General features: G+C 38.9%; 1 protein-coding gene across 1 annotated transcript; it reads left to right on the forward strand.

Moving 5' to 3' along the window:
• On the forward strand, nt 1–26,067 carry LOC134457559 (NACHT, LRR and PYD domains-containing protein 1a allele 5-like). The gene is made up of 14 exons (XM_063209572.1): nt 1–286; nt 738–911; nt 12,560–12,730; nt 14,128–14,226; nt 15,088–15,146; nt 15,251–15,331; nt 15,446–15,516; nt 15,665–15,711; nt 15,854–16,065; nt 16,175–16,416; nt 16,508–16,642; nt 23,541–23,685; nt 23,802–23,828; nt 24,086–26,067. Exons 1-14 carry the CDS (start codon nt 27–29, stop codon nt 24,397–24,399), a joined length of 2,037 nt encoding a protein of 678 aa, XP_063065642.1. The 5' UTR covers nt 1–26; the 3' UTR covers nt 24,400–26,067.
• The last annotated feature ends 440 nt before the right edge of the window (nt 26,068–26,507 follow it).

The raw sequence follows: 26,507 nt of genomic DNA on the forward strand, positions 1-26,507 counted from the left end.
TACATATTGGCCCAGGGCCTATGTAAATGTATGTTTGTGTCAGAGTTGCCGTACATGATAACATTTTAACATGTGCACATCCTTACAATCAAAATCCTCTCTCATCTTTCAGACTACATGACTGTGACCTCTCCCAGGCATCCTGTAGTGCCGTAGCTTCAGTCCTCCAGAAGCCACACTGTCCTCTCAGAGAGCTGGACCTCAGTGGAACTTACCTGGGGGATGTGGGGGTTCAGCTGCTGTGCTCAGGACTCACAAGTCCAAACTGTAAACTAGAAGTGTTGAGGTCAGTGTGTTGATTTCTTGTGTTTACATCACGCAATGGTAAACATACAAACAGAAACACGAACACTAACCCTCTTAGAGGTGGTCACCTTATTGTTGGGTTGTGAAATGACATGGACCAGGTGTACGAGAGACCCATTATCATGATCAAATAGTTTCCTTTAACTGTGAAGCATTCCATATGTCAAGTTATTTTCAGCCAGTTCTAACATTTTTTTCCAACATTCTAACAATATTATGTCAATCTAATTTGGAGAAATATTGAAATACTGAATGCTAGGGGTTTTCATGTTTAAAATATATCCTTATTCATCAAACTTGCACTGCATGATATATGTATGCATATACATATATGCCCAGGGCCTATGTAAATTTATGTTTGTGTCAGAGTTGCAGTACATGATAACATTTTAACATGTGTACATCCATCAAAATTCTCTCTCAACTTTCAGACTACATGACTACCTCCTCTCCCATGAGTCCTGTAGTGCCATAGCTTCAGTCCTCCAGCAGCCACACTGTCCTCTCAGAGAGCTGGACCTCAGTGGAAATAACCGGGGGGATGTGGGGGTTCAGCTGCTGTGCTCTGGACTCAAAAGTCCAAACTGTAAACTAGAAGTGTTGAGGTCAGTTGATTTCTTGTGTTGTCTACATCACATTTCCACAATGGTAAACATACAAACATAAACACAAACACTAACCCGCTTAGAAGTGGTCACCTTATTGTTGGGTTATGAAATGACATGGACAAGGTGTATGAGATACCCATTATCATGAACAAAATTGATTGCTTTTAACCGTGTAGCATACCATTATGTGAAGTTATTTTCAGGCAGTTCTAACATTTTTTCTAACATTACAATATTATGTCAATCTAATTTGAATAAATACTGAAATACTGAATACAGGATTTTTATGTTTTAAAATATATACTTATTCATCAAAATTGCAGTACATGATCTATGTATACATATACAGTACATATATTTATGTTTGTATCAGAGTTGCCGTTCTTGATAATATTTTAACATGTGCACATCCTTACAATTAAAATCCTCTCTCATCTTTCAGACTACACAACTGCTTCCTCTCCCATGAGTCCTGTAGTGCCATAGCTTCATTCCTCCAGCAGCCACGCTGTCCTCTCAGAGAGCTGGACCTCAGTGGAACTTACCTGGGGAATGTGGGGGTTCAGCTGCTGAGCTCTAGACTCAAAAGTCCAAACTGTAAACTAGAAGTGTTGAGGTCAGTGTGTTGATTTCTTGAGTTGTCTACATCACATTTTATTTCCACAATGGTAAAACAAACATAAACACAAACACAAACCCATTTAGAGGTGGTCAACTTATTCTTGGGTTGTGAAATGGCATGGACCAGATGTACTAGAGACCCATTATCATGAACAAATAGTTTGCTCTTAGCCGTGTAACATATGTCAAATTATTTTCAGGCACTTTAGTCTGAGCGAATTAGCCAAAAAAAGGGTCAAAGGTGGAAGTAAATAAAGCGAAAGCATATTTGGTATCATTTGAATCGTTGTTTTCTGTAGATTACGAATATTTGGTGCCTACAGCACAGATTTGTACAGAAAAAAAGTTATGGAGCTTTGAATGGAGCATGGTACAATCATTCTTGGCTCAAAAACGATTGTGAGCACATCTTGATATTAGCTGATATCTCCTAAGTAAATTGAAAGATATTCATCAAACTTGGTGTATTTACCCACTATGTGTCATTGAAAAGTTACAATGTCAATTTAGGTCAAGAGGTCAAAGGTCAAGGTCATAAAGGGTTACATATGGAAATGACATGCCATATTGAGTTCATGTATCCGAAGCAGGCTAATGGTTGTTTACACTCAAAGGTTGAAGTAAATAAAGCGAAAGCATATTTGGTATCATGTGAATCGCTGTTTTCTGTAGATTAAGAATATATGGTGCCTACAACGCAGATCTGTACAGAAAAAAAAATACGGCGCTTTGAATGGAGCATGGTACAAACATTTTTGGCTCAAAAACGAATGCTAGCACATCTTAATATTAGCTAATATCTCCTAAGCCAGTAGAAAGATATTCATTAAACTTGGTGTATTTACCCACTGTATGTCCTTGAAGACCTACAATGAATATGGAGGTCAAAGGTCAAGGTCACAAGGGGTCTCACAGGGAAGGAACATGCAGTATTGGGTTCATGTTTCCAAAGCAGGCTAATGGTTCTTCACACTTAAATTTGAAGTAGTAACTAAGTGAAAGCATATTTGGTATCAATTGTATTGTGGCCCTGGTGAGTCCCTATGTGGAGCACATTGACTTAATGACCCTCTTTTATATAGAAGAATAAAAAAATCGGTTTGCCATTTCTGTAGGCAAATGTGCCAAACTGTTACGTAACTGACAGCCAACTTCCCATTTGTCCCTCCCTTCCACAACTTTACCCTTCTACTTTTGTGTCATGTATTGATATGCCTATCCATGGTCAGTAAAAATAGAAGTCTACACATGCATTTTTATTTTTAGCGAAATATCTTATCAGTTGGCATATTTTTCATATATGTACATATTTGAACATTGTGACAGTTTTGCCATTGTAATGCCAATGCAGTCTGACATTTGAGCTATCTATTATGATCAAATAAAGTTGCTTTGCATGTGCATGTTCATTTAAAAGATGTATGTTAAGTAATAACAAAAAAAAACGTTTAAAAAAAACGGAATACCGTAGGAAGCCATAAAGGGCATGTATAAGGATTGACATGTATTGCATTATCTACATTTCGTATGAAAAGGGTAACCCCTGTATTGTGATATGTATTGTATTGTGAGGTTGTTGACAACACCCAGCCCCAAAAGCCACATTGTAATTTCCTATATAGTGCAGTAAGGGATGCACAGGATTGTTCAAAGTCAAGCAGCCACACCACGGCCTCTGACAAACTTTCTAAACTTTGTTTTTAGAAGATGGGACTGATTTAAAAAGCATAACTTCTCCCTCTCTCACTCCCTTTCTATTTCTTGCTCACACACACACACACACACACACACACACACACACACACACACACACACACACACACACACACACACACACACACACACACACACACACACACCTCAATTTCCTTGCTAAAAAAACGTTTAAAACACATATAAGCCCACATGCCCTCTCTTTTTCTGTCTTTTTGCCTGGGATGAATTTCAGTATTAAGTTGTACTCAGTAAGCTTAATGTCTTGATTCATTATTATATTATTATTATATATTATTATATATATTCATTATTATATCACTGCCATGGATGATGAAATAGGGCTAGAAGAGGGATCTGGCATACGTGCAGATCTTTGCATTATATGTCAGTGTGGAGGTGATCTGTCATCTTGTTCCACTGGATTGCAAAAGCTGATTGACTATAGCATTGCTATAGGCAACAACACACTTACCACATTTTGTACCGCTAAATTGGAAGACAATGCCAGCATTAATATACACAGAAAATGCCAGAGGGTAGTGGGCAACACCTTATTGACCATTAAACGCAAAGCAATGCGGACCACTGATAGCAGTGATGCAAAGACAAGGAAAATTACAAGAGCATATAAAGATGTGTTTGACTGGATGAAGCAATGTATGTATTGTGGGAAATACTGCAATGATCAGTTAGACAAAAATGTTTCCCAGGTCATGACTATGGAGTATATAGATCGTGTTCTTTCAGTCTGTGCTGAACAAAATGATGCATTGTCAGAAGAGGTGAGATGCAGGGTTATCAACTGCATTGATCTGGTACAAGCTGAAGCAGAGGTATCAAGTGGATCAAAGACCATAATTGATGGAGGAGCCCTACTGCATAGGCTGAAGTGGATACCTGGGCAGACTTTTCAGGAGTTGTTTCAACATTATGCATCTTATCTGAAGACAAAGTATGGACAATGTCATGTGGCCTTTGATGGCTACGAAAGTGGCCCCTCAACCAAAGATCATGAGCACTTGAGGAGATCTGCAAAGATAGCCCCAAACATTACTATAAGCAGTAATGCAATTGTTCAAGTAACACAAGAGGCATTTTTCAGAAATGAGTCCAATAAATGCAAGTTCATAAATGAGCTGGCCAAGGAATTGAGAGAATATCAGATTTTCGTACAGCAAAGTGATGGCGACGCAGATGTTTTGATAGCTGAAATGGCTTTGAGGTTGTCAAAAGAGGGAGAGTCTGTTGTTGTCGTTGCGGATGACACTGATGTCTTCTGTATACTGCTGCATCATTGGAATTCGACCATGGGTGACATATTCTTCAGATCAGAAAGGAAAGGCCGGCAGAGGAACCAAAGAGAAGATCAAGTATGGAATATGCGTGATGTTTCAATTGCCAACCAGTCCATCAAGGAACACGTGCTCTTCATTCATGCCTGGGGAGGATGCGACACCACTTCTGCAACATATATGCAAACTTTTGTTACTACAGCAAGCTTGTTTAAAATGAGCTATCATGTTGTTTTTGATGTACTGAAGGTTTGTTATAGGGATTGGGTTTTATTACATCACTTATGAACTGAAACTATTACTTTAAATCTTGTACTAGTGCAGATGTTTGGCAGTAGTCTGGCTCTGCCATCCAGTCGCTCTAGGTACTCCCAGTCAAGATTGTTCTCCGTTGTGGTACCCAAGTGGTGGAGCAGTCTCCCAGAGGCAGCAAGACTAAGCACATGTCTTGCAGCCTTCAAGAAACAACTTAAGACATTCCTCTTTCGAGAGAATCTACTAGACTAATGCTTGAACTGGCCTTGCCCCAGGGCAGACTCCTGACATGATCTTTAGTTTAGTTTAGTTTAGTTTAGTTTGTGAGTGTGTGTTTGTGTGTGTGTGTACTCGTTATTTCCTCTTTATTAAAAAAAAAACTAACCCCTCTTTGCAATTGCACTTGTTGTTTTGTATATCTCCTGTGCACTTTGTATTTGCTTGTGATGTTGGCTTGATTATGTCCTCTTTTGAAAGTTGCTTTGGTTATAAAGTGTCTGCCAAATGCAATGTAATGTAATGTAATGTAATGTTTGGAGTTTTATAAAAGCATATTATTTTGATTTTCAAAGACAACTGCATGAACATATGATGTAAAGCAGTGTTTCCCAACCTTTTTTGTCTTGTGTACCCCCAAGCCTTTTCGTTGTGCCATGAGTACCCCCGAAGTCAAGTTTTATACCGATTTCTCTTTCCCAATGTAACTGAGCTACATGTATTTGATAAAATTACATGATGTTTCCAAGTACCCCCTGCAGTGTGCTCGCATACCCCTAGTGGTACACGTACCCCTGGTTGGGAAACACTGATGTAAAGGTTGAAACAACTGTTATTTTAATATAGAAAATAAACTCCATTGTGTTTTAATCAGTGTCTTTGTCTTTTTATGTCAATTCACATGTTAATGCTTTAAGCTGTGAGCTACATTAAGCGGTAACCTCATGACCTTTGACCTCTACTTTTGACCTTATGACCTTTAATACCTAATCAGTTTATGTATAGGGTTGATGAGCTGTTGTGGGTTTAATAACAATCTTTCAATACATTTGAGAGGTAAAAAAACAGATATTTTATGTCAAGTATGACCTTGCGTGACCTTGACCTTTGACCCCCGAGACATTAACTCCTCCTACTTTCATCAAGAACTTATGGTGAGTAAATATACCAAGTTTGGAAAAGATCCTTTCACTGGTATGGAAGATATCAGCTAATATACCTATTGGTGACATCATACGATTTTAGCCCAAAATGCATTATAATGTGTTACATTCAAAGCTGAATAACTTTTTTTCTGTACAAATCTGTGCTGTAGGCACCTGAAATTCTTATTCTGTATAAAATTACGGAAAGATTGATACCTAATATGCTTTCGCTTTATTTACTTCCACCTTCAAACCTAATTCGCTCAGACTAGTTCTAACATTTTCCCCTCGACATTCTAACAATATTATGTCAATCTGATTTGGAGAAATATTGAAATACTGAATGCTAGGGGTTTTCATATTTAAAATATATCCTTATTCATCAAACCTGCAGTACATGATATATGTATGCATATACATATATGCCCAGGGCCTATGTAAATTTATGTTTGTGTCAGAGTTGCCGTACATGATAACATTTTAACATGTGCACATCCCCTTACAATCAAAATCCTCTCTCATCTTTCAGACTACAGCACTGGCACCTCTCCCATGAGTCATGTAGTGCCATAGCTTCAGTCCTCCAGCAGCCACACTGTCCTCTCAGAGAGCTGCACCTCAGTGGAACTTACCTGGGGGATGTGGGGGTTCAGTTGCTGTGCTCTGGACTCACAAGTCCAAACAGTAAACTAGAAGTGTTGAGGTCAGTGTGCTGATTTCTTGTGTTGTCTACATCACATTTCCACAATGGTAAACATACAAACATAAACACAAACACTAACCCGCTTAGAAGTGGTCACCTTATTGTTGGGTTTACATGAGGTCCTCTAATCCGATTAGAAAAGGAATAAGTGCTTAATCGGAATAGAAAAACTCTTGCAAACGCCCTGATCCGATTAGATTTTCTCATCCGATTAGATTTGACTGTTGGGTTGTGAAATGACATGGACAAGGTGTATGAGAGAAACATTATCATGAACAAAATTCCTTGCTTTTAACCGTGTAGCATACCATATGTCAAGTTATTTTCAGGCAGTTGTAACATTTTTTCTAACATTACAATATTATGTCAATCTAATTTGAATAAATACTGAATACTAGGGTTTTTATGTTTTAAAATATATACTTATTCATCAAAATTGCAGTACATGATACAAACCCCAACTCCGATGAAGTTGGGACGTTTGGTAAACAGTGAATAAAATCAAAATGCTATCATTTTCAAAACATTCAATCTATTCATTAGATGGAGAATAGTGAAAAGACAACATATTAAGTGTTAAAACTGAGAAAAAATATTGTTTTGGGGGACATATGTACTCATTTCTAATTTGATAAATCCAACACGTCTCAAAAGAGTTGGGACGGGGACAATAAATGGCAGCAAATGTCGAGGAAGACTAAAAACAAAACAAAAGACAACACTTAACAGTTAAATACATTAACCGATGAGATCGTTAAATATAAAAAAACAGTGTTAATTCCTATCTTGGACATGATTTCACCAGCTTAAATGGTGGGTGTATTCCTTGTCATGTTTTGCAATGTTTTCCTTTCTGTAGTGCTTACAGTGTGACAGGTCTTGACCAAAAACCCACCATTTTATCACCTGCTGGTCCTTATGATGGAGCCAAACTGTTAAAACATAGTAGAGAATGCAATTTGACCTTACTATGTGGCAGTAATCAAAGATCTCCCTTCAAAATATAATGCATGAGTGGCTTTTCATGCTGTTTAAAACCCATTTATACCATTCAGCACTGTATTTAACTCTACATATGAGTGAGAACATCTTAACCAATGCACTACTGCACCCGCATGCCATCATGGAGGCTGACTTTTGAAGCTAGCACTAACACAAGTTGGATGGTCCATTTTTACTGTAGCACAGGATGTGCAATGCTCTATTATTGTCAAAAAGAATGGACTTCTACAACTTCTGCTGACTTCTGTAAGCAAAGGACAGTTTCCCATGTCTTCTGGGTCTATTTCAAGTGAGCTCAGGTGCTTAGGAGAATGTTACACCCCTGTATCATTTTCATGCATTAGGCATTCTTAATATGGTAACTTTGCAATAGCTCTAGCACTCCAGGAATTAGAGTGAGACTACAGCCAATATATATTTCATGATGTCATGAACCTATACAATGATTTTATTAACAAAAATATGTCTTATATACACTCAATCGTGGTAAATCAAAGGGAATTAAAAAATGTATGTAATAACTATGGTAATTATTCCCTTTGCATCTTTAATTCTGAGTGACTCAGCCTCTCTGTGATGATCTTATACCTGGACACCTATATTGTCCGTCAGTACAATTCATTTTGAAATGTTCTTCTTTGTTGTTTTATCTTATTTGGATGTTTACTAAATTTCACTGATCCCCGTCCCAACTCTTTTGAGACGTGTTGGATTTATCAAATTAGAAATGAGTACATATGTCCCCCAAAACAATATTTTTTCTCGGTTTTAACACTTAATATGTTGTCTTTTCACTATTCTCCATCTAATGAATAGATTGAATGTTTTGAAAATGATAGCATTTTGATTTTATTCACTGTTTACCAAACGTCCCAACTTCATCGGAGTTGGGGTTTGTATATGCAGTATAGTACATACGGTATATGTATATTTATGTTTGCGTCAGAGTTGCAGTACATGATAACATTTTAACATGTGTACATCCATCAAAATCCTCTCATCTTTCAGACTACGTGACTGCCTCCTCTCCCATGAGTCCCGTAGTGCCATAGCTTCAGTCCTCCAGCAGCCACACTGTCCTCTCAGAGAGCTGGACCTCAGTGGAACTTACCTGGGGGATACTGGGGTTCAGCGGCTGTGCTCTGGACTCACAAGTCCAAACTGTAAACTAGAAGTGTTGAGGTCAGTATGTTGATTTTACACAAACAACCTTCAATTTGATGTTGGAAAAAGAGTCGTATGAATGAACTGCACATTGCTGTTGATGTGGTTGATCATTTGAAAAAGGAGAAATATCTAAACTCTCTGACAATGTCTTTTTCTAGGCCATGTTTCAGTATACAGAGAAAATACAATCAATTGAGAATTCATAGAGACTGGTCCCATCAGGTTACATTATAATGAATGGAAATTCCTGCAGCTACATACTTTCTCACAGAATTTCTCACTGAAGTGGCAACAGACAAATGTCGTAAACCTAATCTTGTAAAAGGCAGAAACAATGGCTTTATATACATTATTCAATATACCAAGTAATGTCTGTGTATTAAAACTTCTATTTCTTTGAAAAAATCATGTGGCACAGGTTGCTTGACTTTTATTCTACAGCTTTTTATGAATCTTTAAACCTCTGCCTGTTCATACTTACCTTTGTTGTATTTAAAGCTGTTCATTGGACATGTACAACTCTAATTAATATATAGTGTGTAAATAACAAGAAAAATTAGGGTGTTTTAAAACTTTTGAACAGTAGTGAATTGGTGTAGTATACTGTAATTGGGCATCTTTTAATGTAAGGGTAGAATTGGAAAACACAGACTAAATCCGGTGCATTAAATCACAACCAATGTTAATGTTAATCCTAATTATAAAAGCAGTGAGAAATGTCATCCATGCTCATCCTATTGCTCTTTGCACCTTAACAATATTGATATTTGTGTATTGTTGAGCCAATCAGACGTATCAGGGTCGTATTAGGCTCAGTCATTTCAAATTTGTGTTTAAGTTTGGTTTTCACTTCCAAGTTGAAGTTTAGGGTCTATAGAACAATTTGAGTTCGAGTGTCAAACACACAGATAACAAAATGGCCTGCGGGGGGCGCTCTAAAATATATAAACTGCTATAATATTTGATTAGTTTAACCAAATTTGACATATGATGTATGTATAGATTCAGCATGAAGAGGAGAAACCGGTGAGCTAAGTATTTGGTTACCAGATTAAAGACACACGATGTAATAAACACACTTTTGGCCAATGGACAGCTAAATCTGGTCTTTTTCAAGATAAAGGGTGGAAATGCCCTCAAAAGTTGCAATGAAACATAATTTATTGTTACAAGTTATTGTTAATAAAGCCTGGGTTATCACTTAACTTGATTTGTTCAGAATATCCCTGAAGCACACAGATACTTAGGATACCTATACACAAATATGGCTGCATAAACCCTATGTGATATTTAGCACCCAACTTGCAACTTTGAGTTTATGAATGTAGGATCATGAGTACCATCTTTTTTTCAATCAAGCCATCATTTTATTCACAACTTAAAAACTTCATATCTGGAAAAAAGTAAATCAATAATAATAATAATAATAATAATAATATTAATGATGATGATGATGATGATAAACACTATGGGGAACATCATTTTTTCCTGCATTCAAAAAGCAAAACAGAAGACCATAAGGCTAACATTTATTCCAATACTCCACTCTACAATAAATAAGACAGAGAACAGATGTAAAAACAGTCAGAGGTCAGTCTTTTTGCATGTGCACTTGCACAGACGTGTGCACTTTAACTCTGCCTTCATGCACTTGCACCGAGATCTGGCAGGTCTATTTGTACAAGTACTAAGTTAGTACAGCTGCACTTCACCTATAGTTGGAATACATCTTTGGCAACTGCATCTTTGGTAGTGTAGTCCAAATCTGGGAACTGTTCATTTGTTACCAGATTGGCAGGCATTTCTGGCAAATGCAGATAATAAGAACGGTTTTCATTCCTGTCAACTACGCTGGTAACAAATGGACAGTTCAAGGGGTGACAGAGATGTCCTCATAACAGCAGATGATTGTGTCTACCATGTATGTATTATTTAGTATGCTTGCCAAAGGCCTCTGCTTGCCCCCAGCAAGCATAATTGTTCTACAACAGTTTATTATTATTCTACATTTTTCCATTAGTTTAGTTATTTAGTAGTTTAGTTTATTTAGTTTAGTTCAACAGGGACCATGCACAATACACATTGATTACAGAAGTAAAAAGATGGCTTGTGCCAGATTATAGCTATATAGCTAATTTCCATCTGCAGTCCCTGGACAGGTAAAACAAATATTAAAATACATACATGAACAAGATGTAAACAAGTAAGCACATCCATAGCCATGGGTCAAACACACACACACACCCACACACACACACACACACACACACACACACACACACACACACACACACACACACACACACACACACACACAATGCTAATATGGTGCTGTGGCCACTGTATACAGTAAGTGTATACAGTAAGTGGCAGTGGCCTACTGGGTAGGGTGTTGGTCTGTCAGAGGGTTGCAGGTTCGAATCCCACCCTTACCTCTCCCTGCCCACCCATTGCTGAAAGGCGCCTGAAGCATCTCCATACACACACACACACACACACACACACACACACACACACACACACACACACACACACACACACACACACACACACACACACACACACACAAATCTCTCTCTCTCGCTCAGACAGACAGACAAACACACACACACACAAACACACACACACCTCTCTCACACACACACACACACACACACACACACACACACACACACACACACACACACACACACACACACACACACACACACACACACACACACACACACACACACACACTCACCTCTATCTCTTTCCCTCGTGTTTCTGTGTGTGTATACAACAGCTCTGTGTGTGTGTGTGTGTGTGCATAAGCCGCAAGCACACTAATAGCATTGTCTCTCCGGAAATGCAGTCTTATTATTATTATTATTATTATTATTATTATTATTATTATTATTTATTTATTTATTTTCTTCCAGATATAACGTTTTTTGTGATTTTATGTGTGAATAGAATATGGCTTGATTGAAAAAAGTTGATACTCATGATCCTAAATTCATAAACTCAAAGTTGCAAGTTGGGTCCTAAATATCACATAGGCTTTATGCAGCCATATTTGCGTATAGGTATCCTAGGTATCTTTGTGCGTCAGGGATATTCTGAACAAATCAAGTTGAATGATATACCAGGCTTAATTTACAATAACTTGTAACAATAAATGATGTTTCATTGCAACTTGGAAATTCCCACCCTTTATCTTAAAAAAAACCCCTGAATTTTGCTGTCCATGGGCTAAAAGTGTGTTTATGACATAGTGTGTCTTTAATCTGGTAATCAAATACTTAGCTCACCAACTCCTCCTCTTAATGCTGAATCCATACATACCTCATATGTTAAATTTGGTTAAACTAATCAAAAGTTATAGCAGTTTATATATTTTAGAGCGCCCCCCGCAGGCCATTTTGTTATCTGTGTGTTTGACTCTCGAACCCCAATTGTTCGATAGACCCTAAACTTCAACTTGGAAGTGAAAACCAAACTTTAACACCAATTTGAAATGACTGAGAAAAAATGTACATGCCTACGACTCCACTAACAGGGTGAAGTACAACACATAGAACTTTTGTTTTTGCATTGAGACATGGTATACTCTTAAATTAGAATAACTAGATATATCCAGAAATTATTGTTCTGAATATTTATGCACCTAAATGTGACTCTGCCAAACAGACTTTTAAAACATGAGTAGAATGCACACCAGCTGATAATCAGTGTAAGTGTAGTTTTCTTCTACTGTGGTTGCAGACTCTCTGGATGTCATCTCACAGAATCCAGCTGTTTAATTCTTCACTCTGTTGTGGGTTCTGATCACTCCTGTTTGAGAGAGCTGGATGTCAATGATAATGATCTGGAAGATTTAAGTGGGATGCTCGGCCAGAGGCTTAAAGATCCAACATGTAAGCTGGAAACTCTCAAGTAAGTAGAATGACTGATGCTAAAATGGAAATGAGTGGTTTGTGACCAAATTACTTCATATCAGGTTTAGTGTAAATAGAAACAGAAACAGAAAAAGAAAATAAATTATACAGCACAACAAAAGAATAAGGATGTATATCAAATAGACATGTGCAGGCAATTGTTTCTGTACCATTCAGTGTTATGCGATAAGGTTTTGATTATCCATTCAAAAATGTGAACATGTCCACAGAATTGTGGTAAGATTAAAACACGTTTCCTTCCTTGCATAGTGTACATAATGAGGAATATACTGTATTTTTTCCCATGTGTTTGTTTCTTCATTGTGTATTTTGTATTGTACCTCAATCTTAGTATTATTATTATTATTATTATTACTGTAGAGGTAGAAGGATGAAGTTAACTTAAAACGTCTAAAAGTTGTAATGTATCAAAAATAATATAGTGCTTTATGTTCACCATGCAGACAAACATATTTGTTTGTGAGGGCAATTCACCATGAACTGATAGATTTAATGGCAAAGGAAAATACTCTGGATTCAAAAGATCCGACAGCAGTCAGCTCATAGGCCTATACGTTGCACTCTGGTCAGAAGCTTCATTTTCAGACGTGAAGCCAGCATAACGCCAGCTGCTTACTAATCTGCCCACTCGCAACAATGGGCTGGGTATAAATTCACCCTTCAATTAACAACCTTCATTCAATTCACCAATGACAACATTTTTCATGATTTGCACAAACCACTCTGCACCTCAAGTCAACTTTTAAATGATCATTTCAAATCATCATAACCATTAAGTTCAGACAACGAATCAAACAAAACAGTTGTCCATGTAGCCTACGCATCCCACACTCATACAACATTTAGAAATACACGACGAACGTATACCAACACAACACATAGCAATCTTCCCCTGTTCAGTCACATTCCCCATTCCCAAAGTCACAGGTGAAGCCGCCACTGTGGTGAGTGGTTCCGCTACATTAAATACTGGAAAACAGCTCAGGCTGTGAAACTGCCTGCCTGGAGTGCATAGTGTTCTGTTTCTCTACATGTCTTTTGTTGCCTTTCTTCTCCAGGTCCTCTTCATCCTCAATGTTTCCTCAAATGTATACTGACTTTCCAGGTGTCAGTGAAGCATTCAACACTGACTTGCTGGGGTACCTCAGGCCACAACAGATAGCGAGGTAATAAAGGTTATCTTTCAGTCGTTCGTTCGACTACTCTCCTATGGGAGCACATCTCCTCGCAGAGTACATCCACCGAACACTACTGTATTACCATCCCTGCCGACAGGCTAAAGGCTGCCTAGCCCCACTTTGCCGCCTTCCTTGGGACCAATGAATGAATCTTTAATCTCTAATCTTGACATCGCTTCAATTTTTCCACCCACAGGACAGGATCATGTTCTGCTTCCAATCCTGTTCAGTTTCAGCCTCCTGCTATAACTTATCCAGCCTTTAATACGTCACCACCCTTTCCTTCTGGCTCAAGGTAAGCTTTTGCTGCTGATGATCAGGATCAATATGACTGTAGTGTGTTTCTCCTTCATGATTAGAGTTGTAAGCTAAACTGATGGGTTAGATCAGTGGTTCTTAACCTGGGGTGTGGGCACCCCCTGGGGGTGCGCCAGAGATTTTAAGGGGTGCGCGGAATTTTGTTTGTGTTGAGGTTGTGACCAAAATTTTGCTTCCAAACATTATAATTAGGCCAACTCAAGACCAAACGTGTTTTGGTCCCCATATAAAGTAATTAAAGTATTGATTAATGTCTAAAGCTAGAATTATTGTAATTAAACACTCAAATATTTTTTTAGTGCGTATACACGCGTGACGCGTAGACGCTTAGGTTGGGGGTGCGCGGCTTTTCTTGGGCACAGGTTAGGGGGTGCTTCAAGAAAAAAAGGTTAAGAACCACTGGGCTAGGTATTGCAATGACCCTGTCTATCTGTCTGCCTGTCTGTCCTCTCTCTCTCTCTCTCTCTCTCTCTCTCTCTCTCTCTCTCTCTCTCTCTCTCTCTCTCTGTGTCTCTCTGTCTCTCTCTCTCTGTCTCTCTCTCACACACATACACTCAAGTACTCTCTCTTTTACATACATTTATAAGCATGACTTAACAGGTACATTCAGACAGTTCTTTAGCCTACTTTATATGTAATGTCAGCTCTGTCGTGTTCATTTACAGGATTAAATTGTTTTCCACATTTTAATTTTGGTAAATGTAGCAAGCAAACACTATTCCTTATAGCGATAAATGTGTCAATAAATATTCACATTCAACCTTAAGAGATCCGCCATTTAGATATTGCACTAGTGTGCATTATTTCTCCAAACATTTTTGTTGTTTTACCTCTCCAGTCAAGTATCTGACAACAGCAGAGAAATCTCAGGAGTCCCAACAATGGACTCTGATTATGGTAAACACTGTTTATGTTTTTTTTTAAACATTATTTGATGTTTTATCTGTGAGAATGAATGAAGAATCTGTTTACCATCTTGAAATAATAATTCTGTCTTGTAGAGTACATGGTACCTGACGATGAAGAATTCAATCAAAGTAGTTGCAGCCGTGGAGCAGAAGAAGAACATGATGATGATCATGGTGATGATGCTATGTACCGTTCGTGGAGTATTTAATATTATTTAAATGCAATAAGGACTTAGTTATGAATTTTTGGTAAGAAAAACAGATTCTTAAAATAACTTTGCTTTCTAGTAGAGCATGTTGCTGTTGTATTGGAAGGGAGAGAAGGAGGCACCTGTAGTGACAGATCTGTTGTACCAGAGGTATACATTTCAAGTCTTTAATTCAAATTTGAATTTCATACAGTATATCAACTTTTAAAAAAATCAGATTCAATCCATATGTGTGCCTCGTATTGCTGCCTTGTCATAAAGTGTCATAATGTAAATATCCGACAAAATCTTGATGCAGGTATTCACTCCGGAAAGCTATCCATACAATGGGAGGAAATCATACAGGTTCAGTTACCACATTTAGTCAACACAACTTATTTGTTTCATTACACAGTTTTAACAAGAACAGATTCATTTACCAAAACATTTTAGAGGTAGATATACTACTACTGTTTACTGTTTGGATGTGGATGCCTTTTCTCTACAGGTTCACATGCTCCTCAGAGGGTCTGTTTCAGTGCCGATACACAGGATTGGTGTTCAAAATGGACACAGCCGGTGATGTAGAGTATCGAACAGAGCCATGGAGCTCCACACAGCTTAAGGACAGCTATGTGCCAGCAGGACCTCTGTTTGACATCAAGTGTCTAGAGGGCACTCTGTCACAGCTACACCTTCCACACTGTGAGGTACTTTCTGGTAAGCAAAGAAGCCTTTTATTCATATTGAAGAGGAAGGGTTGAGGCAGGACCTTTGGTTATACTTAAATGGTGCAACAACTTCATACATGTTCACTACTGTTTTGCAGGGAAAGGAAGCAAGCACTTGTCCGTAATCCATAGCAATGACTCGGATAAGTCTGAAATGCTTCTTCCCAATGAGACGACAGACTCCCATGTGGTTTTAAACATCAGTGGATGCTCTAAATACGGCCTGACGAAGAAGCAGCCCAAGACTAAATACTCCCCAATTAATGGACTAGTGCTGCTGTTCCTCCAAGACTTGACACTGAATGTCTTACTGTTGCCGAAAAATGTTGACATTCCTGAGGTAAAATATTTGATCAATACAAATTATACAATCATGAAATAGAAATGAATCGTTCAATTAATTCGATTTGTGTCCCTGTAATCCTTACCAGGTTTGTGAGAAGAGAAAGAAGATGAAGGAACCTGCAGAAGAGATGTACATTGACACACCTCCAAACTGCGAACTTGTCCCTAAAAAGGTGTATTGCCTCTGCTCTGAACCAAAGGAACATAAAGTCACTCCTTCGGTAAAAATAAATAAATAGCATCATACAATATTATTATAACCTTTGATAAAGCTGATTTGTTCAAAAACAATTCATACACAAAGTTCAAGAGAGTCCTTGTGCACAAGCCCTCAGTAATGCAGGGGCAGGTGTGAGGCAGGAGAAGGTGAACAATGACTAAAATTCAAAAGACACCGCACACTGCTTACTTTTCTTACTTTCCTACTAAGTGTCTTTTGTATTTTGTTCAACAATTCATATGCACTTTGAAGACATTTCCAGAATCCTATAAAACCCATTACAATGCAGCTGTTGGAAATGACAAAATGATGTGATTATATTTTGGTGGGTGATCCGGGTCACAATCTCAATCCAGGAATTTTTAAAGGATTCACCATTGCGGGATAGGGCAAATTTTGACATTCCAGTTTCTAGCTCCACAAAAATAAGGCAGACTTGAAATGAATTAGGGTGTAACATAGTCAAATTATTTAGCAAGCAGCTTCCTTGGCGGAGGTTTGCACTCTCTAAGTACATTTCTAGTTTAATTGTAAGTCGACATTGGGGCGATTACAACTGCGTTATTGGGTTTTTTTGTATTGTTGCAAGATTCAATAGTTTACTGATGTTTATGAATGAACGAGAAGCACAATAAATAGAGACTGTATAAATAAACGCATAAAATGCTCTCAAACTTCTCATGATGCTCGTCCTACACTGTAAAAAATGCCCGTTGAAATTACGGCAAAAACTGTCAAATTGCAACAGTCAGTGGCCGTAAAATGTAAAACAGTTTATCTCTGTACTAAATATGGCAAGCTACTATTTAGTCAAAAAGCGCTACATAACTTTATTTTTGACAGGTGTCATATGTAGAAAATACTGGACTGTTCTCTGTAAACGAAGATATTGGAAAATACCGTTAAGTGAGATGAAGTAGTCAACAAACGGTACATAACTTTATTTTTCACTGGTGTCAATATGTAGAAAATACTGAACTGTTAACTGAAAAGAAAATATTGGAAAATACCGTTAAGTGCAGATGAAGTAGTCAAGAAACGGTACATGACCTTATTTTCACTGGTGTATGTACACGGCAAATTTGTCAGAGTTAGATTGATCAGAGTTAGACTGGTTTTCAGTCAAAATCTAAACACCAAGAGTTGTAGCAACACTACAGAGTGTTTTTTGATCCGAGTTGTTGAGCTAAGAGAGCTAGAGAGTTAATGTTTAATTCCCTAGAGAGTTATGAAAACATGCCTCCCGAATTTTCAAATGTTTTGGCAACATGAGCAGCCATTTTTGTTGAGTCCCCTATAAGTGAACCAAACTCAATCCTCTGTTAGTGAACCAAATTGTGAACCAACAGACAAAGAACTCTGTTCTGCTTTTCTTCACATTGTGTATACTACAAAAAGTAGGTGCTCTTTCTGGTCGTGTTAGGCTTTTTGTCCTCTTTTAGTCCAATAGATCTCTTGTGATTCCACTTGTTCCAGGTGTAACTTGTCAAACCACTGATAGCCTGGTTCTAACAGGCAGAGTTTGATGTCAACACGCTATTTGATTAGTAGCCATCAATGAGCATTAACTTAGGTGCTGTTTCCACGTAGCTGGATATTTTTATATGTGGATATTTTTTCTCCTGCTTGTATTGGTTTTGCATTGGTTTTGGCCTTCCATTTCCACGTAGCAGATATTTAAAAATCCAGGTATAAAAAGCAGTAGAAAAAAATATCCTGTTTAGGGGTCTGAAACTCATTTGTTACAATGGAGGATTTTTTTTCATCCACATGTTGCGTTTACACCTAGCAGGAGAAAAAAACACCCTGCTAAAAAAATATCCTGCTACGTGGAAACAGCACCTTAGAGTACAACCCTCTGCATGTGTTCTAGTTCATCCTGCGAAAAATTCTCCACCGCAATATTTTTTTCCCTTATTGGACTTTGAGGCTTTGCCATCAGAGTTTTCGATTGAGAGGCAAATTGACACAGTAAACCTCTTCAAAATTCAGAATATATATATATATTTTAATTCCTCCTACCCAACAGAAAGCAATGGAGGTTATAATGAATTAAATATTAAATATTACTCCACAGAAAACATATTGCCTGTCTGCTTGGCTCCAGGTGCCTCCACGTTGTAGATTTGACAACAATGAAGCTGGCAACTGAATAAACTGTGCAACAGTTAAGGACTGCAAATGGCCACAGTTTGCACATTTTGCAGTAATTCACTGTAACTTATTATTTATCAGGTAACAGCCTATGAACAGTTTAGCCTCATTTAATGTGTAAAATATAGGCTAGTATAATCTGAAAAAGTCTACCTGGGACAGTAATCCCTTGATTCAGTCTCTTAGAAGTAGCCCAGTCTATTTGAAACTGTCATTCTACCCCATCCAAATCAATCTATCAATCAATTCCTGACCTCATCTGAGTGCTAAGGGCTGTCATGCAATGATTAATTTACTGCCTGCACCTGCCAAATGCTTCATCACTCGGGTCACATGGTTCACTTGAATATGTATTTAAACAGGGACTGTTGCATTGTACTGCTCACTGGTTGCTAGCTAGCTAGGTGGCTTCTCCGGCTGGCCCTCGGCTGGCCGGCTGGCCCTCGGCTGGCCGGCTGGCCCTCGGCTGGCCCCCGGCTGGCCCCCGGCTGGCCCTCGGCTGGCCTGGCCTGGACCGGCCTGGCCGGCCCGGCTAGCAGGTCACGTTGTAAGGGTGGCTGCATGGCTTGCTAACTAGCTTGTTTGTTAGCTTGCTTGCCCCGCTAGCTTTGGCCTTCAATTTCTTTAAAGGTGCCCTATTATGCTATTTAGAATAACTTTCATTGTTAATATTTTGCTTTACTGTGGTTAGTGGAGTTAATTTCGAATGATCACTTGTTTTCATGTCCATAATTTTTTATCATTGTGTACATGGTCCCTACGCCGCCTGTTTGAAACGCGTGGAAGTGCAGAATGTTAGACCGTCAACATTCTGAAATCTCGACGCAGCATGGAGCGTTTCATCAAGCATTCTATTACTAATATTACGTCAGCAGCACAGCTGTTTTTGACCTGGAATCCAACCCTGTAGCCTATGTCTAAAGTTGACAGCCAAATAGTTCACCCAATGTCCACAATTAATCTGAAAAGGACGCATCATAAGTCCCACGTTATGTTATTTGTGCGCCTTGCTGTGTCATTTGCTGAAACCCACTCCCTATCCAATGCGAGTCTTCCGTGCATGGGCTTCAGTTTGATTTCAAAATCGCTTGGGACAATTAGGCTGCCATTAATCTGAGAAAGGGTTGAAAGTGCTGGGTACAGGCTATTGCTTCCGATTTGAGGTTTCATGAAATAATACGCATATTGCATATGATGCGTCGATTGTGACCGTATTTTGAAAAATAATAATTATTAATATTAATAAATATTATTAATAATAATAGCCATCTGCGCTGTCTTGTTTATTTCTGATATCCTGAGCTGAAGAATCTTTATCTTAAACATTATTAACGCAACAGTAGGGGCCTGATTGGTTAACCCGCTGTCTAGCCTTGCATACTGTAGCCCTAAAGTTGAAGTTATCAGCCAAGTTTACTGCTCGCAAACAGACAAGTGTCGCGCTGGTAGGTGGGAGTCTAGATCTGCTGTTGACAGGTGGAAATTTGAAGACACAAAGAATATTCTGGGATTGAAATCAGATCACTTTTCCTTGTTAACGGCAAGTTAACCTTCACAAAATAGGCTATCCAATAAGCTAATAATATGCAATTGCTGTACACAGTTCAAAGGATAGCCCTATTTATTCAGCGAAGTTGTGGACATTTTCTTCGCTCCCGCGGCAGCCCCCGTCTGGATTGGTTGCGCAATGGGCAGTCCTCGATGGATTGTTTGCCTATAATAACGCCTAGGCCTAGTCTCGGTTTCGTGGTTTTTCTGTTCGCATTTATCGACAGGACAGGATTTTTTTAAAAATAACAATAGGCCCTATCCGTTTCAGTTTCAGTTTCATTATTTTTGGCATGCCGCCCGACGACGCAACCAGTTTTAAACGACGTCAAGCCAATATCCACGTTGCTCTTGCAGATATGATGAACAAAACTGCGTTGCATTTTAATTACTGAATTGTAGCCTATGCATAGCCTATACAAACTGGCTAATCCTTGCCAACATTGCTGATGCAAACGGCTGCTGGTCATGTCGTGATATACCTATTTGGATAACATCAGCGCACGTCTTCTAATTAATGTTATGCTTCAAGCGGCAATACAAGTGTAGGGTTTTCACATCTTACCAAACAAAAGTTAGTCTTGCCAACAGCATATGCAAAACGGCCCTGAAGCGAATAAAGAGAGAAAGGAGAGATTTGAGTCTTTCACCCACTTGCAAGTGTTTTGGATTCAGTGCGCAACTGCGTTAACGCGTTTTGCCTGTTTTCGACCTTCCTCATTCAACTGTTAGCCATAGGCCCACCAACCGGTAGCCTATTTTATCAATGTAAAATGCAGCTTTAATATCACAATGGAACAAAAATATATAACTTGGGCCACAGGTGAGTGTAACCTCCAGTCTAGACCGATGCTGTAGCCTATTTGACGGAGCCGATTATGAATTGAAAAAAAAAAAAAAAAAACATGCGTAATGGAATAAACTTGTGGATGGCGAAATCCTACACTATCCTTGTAGGCTACACTATTCTTGTACACTATTTTGTACACTGAGTGGTGTATTCACAAATAGGATACATCTCATCACAATACTGTCAAATTCAGATAGGCCTACTAGGCTATGTGGCTGCGATGAACAAATGCGCATTAGGTCTACTGTCTCTGCAATTAATAAATTGTCTGTGACATCGTCAACACTCCATCCCATAAGCAGCAATGTTAGGTACAGCATGACGTAGACCCGTACAGGAAACAAAAGCTATAGAATGTTGAAAACCCAACCACGCGTTCTCTGACAGTTGAGAAATAGCGTTCCTGCGGCAGAGAAATTCTCCCCCAAGAGGCCAATTTGTGAAATGCAGCTTTCACCAAGCTTTTACATACAACAGATGCTGTGTAACCAGTAGCGTGGCGTGCGTTATTTTACCGAGGAAGCCAGGGAGAACAAAAAAGTAATAATATAATATGATATAATATAATATAATATATTACATTATTATTAATAATCAGTAGCAGCGGCTGGCTGGGACAACAAGCAAGGCAGAAAGTTTGGCCATGAGAATAAAATCATAAGGTATAATTTGTGAGATGCGTTGCATGTTTGCGAACCAGGAAGGCATTTGCCAGAACTGCTGCGAAGCAAGGGAAGGAGAGGTCTCTAGTCTGTTTTGAACAGCACACCACGAGCGCAGCTACAGCTCTTGATCATGCCTGTGACTACTTTAGTTAAGAAATAAATAACAAGAAAAATACTATGTCTGTTCAGAGTTGGAGTAGTGACAAGCAACACCGCAAGAATGTGCACTTCACGCACGACACCAGATGCTCCACAAGCCCCCTAAACACAATTCAGTCTCATCCTTAAGTGCCAGTTCAAATGCCCCACAGAACAGAATGCAATAACACAGACAGACACCGGACACGCACTGACCACTGTCAAATGTTGTATTTACGACCTCTCTATGGTTGCCAGATGTATGGCGATTTCCAGCGCAAACATGCTAAAACAAAACTCATTGAAAAATAACCCTGATGCACGCGGCTAAAACAGCACAACAGCGCACAGAGAAGTGGCATGATGCGTATGTTTAGGACCTGGTGGCACATTATGCCAATCACCATAGCTTATTGGCAAGAGCTAACAAGCAGCGAGCAACAAAGCTAAAAACAAAGCTAGCTTCACAAAACGTTAGGTGGCCTGCTTATAATCTACGTTTCTGAAACAATAAAGCAAGTTTGCCTACCGTTGTAGAAGTTATCCTGAACGTATATGTGTCCATGTGAAGATCCTGTCGTTATGTTAAATCCATTTTATGCATTGCCTGCCTTGACATTGGTAGCCATCGGCTGTGTATGCGCGCTTAAACTGTCACTATATTTTGCACGTAATCGCTAGTCTGTTCAATGTAGTTTCTAGTTCTACTGGCAGCCAGGTAAAGTGGCTGCCGATCCTGAAGTATCATCCGTTTCCCTCCTTGGCAAATCATAGACAGGCAATATGATTTACTCGTGACCAATTTTGAGCAATATGATTGGTCAAGCATTCGTTTTTTTCAAAACTCCAGAAATGTATGGCTGCCAACTCGACTTGGCACCAGTTTTTGTTTTAGCATCGAGAGACGTGTAGTACTTTGTTTCACCAGATGGTTACCCAATGGGAGGGGGTGGGGCGCTATTTCCCCAGCTGGAAAATACTCACAGAGAGTGACGAGAGTGGAAGGGAATATTAAAATAGGAGACTCGTCGATATACAGAATGTTTTAATGATTAACGGATATTAAAGCTGTTTTTGGGAAAATTAGCGGATGCCTGGCATCCCTTGGCATCTGCGACGACACGCCACTGTGTGTAACCCAATAAATGGGTAGTGGACATGAAAAAGCATAATAGGACCCCTTTAAGGTTATTTTCAGGCCTTTTTTAAATAAAGACTGGATTTGCATACCCTTCATTGATGATACTAGACTGGTCCACCTGCCTGCACTAGACAGATAATTTTACCGTAAAATGTAAAAAGGAAATATACCGTTATTTGTTTAAAGGTAGACTTTGGCGACCACTGCTGCCAGCAATTTACCGTAAAAACAACAGTTTTTTTTACTGTGTATGAAACCAGGGCTAGGGAGAATGACTTTATCGAACATACATTAGTAGTATGTACATAAGCTGTATCTGCACCTAAAAACCTATCCAAACACATTAACCTTATATTGTGCACATGAACATAGTCTGAAACTAATCATCACCTTTCTTTTCTAGAGCGCAACCTTCGTTGATTATGAGCTCTATGACAACTATGTTTCTGCATTCCAAGTTCAATTAACCAAACTTGAAAATGTGGAGTTGAAGCTGAACCAAAAGGGTTGTAAATCACCGGTTTGGTGTAATCATGTGATCATTTCAGGTAAACAAATAAACATCCATTCATGTTGCTCTTTTTATTTTCATGATTAGACAATAACATTTTCTTGACATATTTTGTTTTGTCCTGTCTTTTGCCCTATTATGTTTTGTATACAGCCTGCCCAGCAGGAAGCAGCCCATCAGGTAGTGTGGTTCTGTTTTATTGCATTCGTATTTCACAAACCTATAGGCCTACATGGACTTTTGACAGGCATGGGTATAGAGAATGTGAATGGTCCAACATTCAACAAAATCTAGTGTTTATTAAATACAGATTTTAGCGGTATGTTGGTCAAAAAGACCCCCCCCCCCCCCCCCCCCCCCACTATAAGGTGATTGAAACAGCCTGCATCAGCACACACAGTTGTATATAATCTCCATATTATGCATTCTCCTTTTAGCATCTCCTCCCTCCAGCCCATACACCCCACCAGGTCAGGACTTCTTCCACAGACACAAAGCTGAGCTGGAGACACGTCTTGGATTCCTGCCACCTATTCTCACTGAGCTGGAGAGATGTGAAGTTCTGAATGGGGAGGAGAGAGAGGAGGTGGAGAGCAAGAATGTGAAATCCCAGAAGAACCAAACTTTGCTGAGCATGCTGAAGGATAAAGGAGGTCCAGCTCAGGAGGAGTTCTACAAGGTTCTACTGAAGAAGGATAAGTTTCTGGTCAAGGCCCTTGAGAATCATCCCACAGACAGGACGTCTGCATAGAGCCAGGGCAAATGCTTAATCGCATGACAAATGCAATTTCTGGGAAACAGAAAAAAATATTTTATTTATTGAAGAGATTTTTTTTCTCAAGTGAATTCTTCACATGAATGATATGATTCACTATGTTTATGTACTGTGATGGGACGTCTTTAAAGTTTGGCTTGGTTTTATATTAGTTACTTCTTGTGTTTTGGACCTGTTGCCTTTCATTGGTAGCTGATGTGTATCATCTGGACATGACAATATGATCAGAACAAAGCAATATAATATTTATCATTTATTACAATGAGATGTGTGTTTTTTTAAAAAACAATTATTTTGTAGACTTTACCCTCAAAGCCATGTTTTTGTGTATGTGGAGGAGAGTTTGGTGCTCCAATGATGTGAATTAATTACTACTGAAACACAGACACCATTACCTACCTCTCATAGCAGGTGCCTTGTGTGTCCTGGATTTCTACCTATCAACCTCGATTCTATTCACAGTATGGTACATACAGCACATCCTGGGTTTCTGTCTGTCTATATATATATTAGGGGCTTTTATGCCTTTATTTGACAGGACAGTCGAAGATGGTCAAGTCAAGACAGCTTTTATTGTCACTTTCTTCATATGCACAAGTCATACAAGGAAAATGAAATTGTGGCAAGGAATGGGGACAGGAAGCGAATGGGACAGAGAGACAGGGGAGGATCGGGAAACGACCCCAGCCAAATTCGAAGCAGGGTCCCTTGGGTGGGCATGCAAGCCCAAATGTGGGGGGCTTAGCGCGCTGCGCCACAGCGCCCCCTCCCCCCATCTGTCTATTATACCTGTATGTCACCGTGCATTTCTGCAGCTGGACTGATGATAAATGTTGATGACACAACAGTGATGTACAATGTGTGGTGCACAGGGATCTCCTGCAATGTACAGGATCTCCTGCAGTGTACAACAGTCTAATGTGTCATGTGTACAGCATCTGTATCTGAACAGGTGCAGTGCCATTATGTGTAAACACAGCATTGCTGTGTAGTTGAGTTATGGTTGAATATACAATGACTTTGAATGGTTTCAGGTTTCATGTGTTGTGTGCATGTTTGCTTATACAGTATTTACCCTAAAGGCTGTACAAATGCATATATTTTTTTAATTATTTTTGTAACTAGTGTGAACAAGTCTAAATGAATTAATGCAGCAGAAAAATCTGGGGGGAGAGTTGTAATATGTGTATCTGTGTTTGTACTTTTTAAACTTTGTTTTGATACTTGGACCAAATAGACTCGCACTATTGGTTGTGGAAATGCATATCCCGAGGTCATTTTAACAACTTCAATTGTTTTGAAGAACGGTAGGCATATAACCTATGAATTACTTCTGTGTACAAGAAAACAATCTCTCGTGTTTTGTTTTTCCAAATGACACTGTTAATATCTCTGGCCAGAAAGGATTTTTCTTTTCATTTCGTTGGTGTTTTTTTCCTGGGGTGAACTGATCTGGCAGCAACTGTGTACTTTAGATACACACAAATATTATATTTTTGTACTTTGTGATTTTGTACCTTTACAGAAACTGATATGACAGCCTATAGGTCCTACATGTTTATGTTTTATACAAAGAGGCTCTAGAACGAAACCTGTAACAGAGATAGGCCTTTTGTAAACATCTGAATAAATATGCTCTGCATACTCTGTTGTGCCACTTATGTCATTGCAAAATGGTGTGCAGTGCTTTTTAGTCTATTTAATCATTCAAAGGTTCCGTTTTTCCTTGTGTAACCCCACACTGCTAATTTATCAGCCAATTTATTTGCACTTCTGAACAATATTAGCCTACACCACTTATCAATGGGGAAAAATGAATTAGGCCTAAAAATATTCCACTAAAAATAGACTTGGACTACTCCCCCCTTTAAGTTTCCCCTTTAGCCTATTGTTTGTCAATACATACAGGTAAGTAGGCAAAGGAGGCATGTTATTAACCAAAATATTCACTACCATTATGCAAGATATGCCATTGTCTTGTAAGGAGTGGATTCTTTCTTTCCTATTTTTTTCAATAGATGGCAGCATTGAGCTTAAACTGGCGCCCAGTGTCAGATGACACTACTAGGCTAAGTAGAAGCTTG

Source organism: Engraulis encrasicolus, chromosome 1 (assembly GCF_034702125.1).
Source record: "Engraulis encrasicolus isolate BLACKSEA-1 chromosome 1, IST_EnEncr_1.0, whole genome shotgun sequence".
Lineage (NCBI taxonomy): Eukaryota > Metazoa > Chordata > Actinopteri > Clupeiformes > Engraulidae > Engraulis > Engraulis encrasicolus.

Coding starts and splice junctions, on each gene's coding strand:
- LOC134457559 (XM_063209572.1), top strand. CDS start 27: ATGTATGTTTGTGTCAGAGTTGCCGTACATGATAACATTTTAACATGT. Junction 912..12,559: donor TGTAAACTAGAAGTGTTGAG/GTCAGTTGATTT, acceptor CTGTGGTTGCAG/ACTCTCTGGATGTCATCTCA. Junction 23,686..23,801: donor TAATCATGTGATCATTTCAG/GTAAACAAATAA, acceptor TTTTGTATACAG/CCTGCCCAGCAGGAAGCAGC.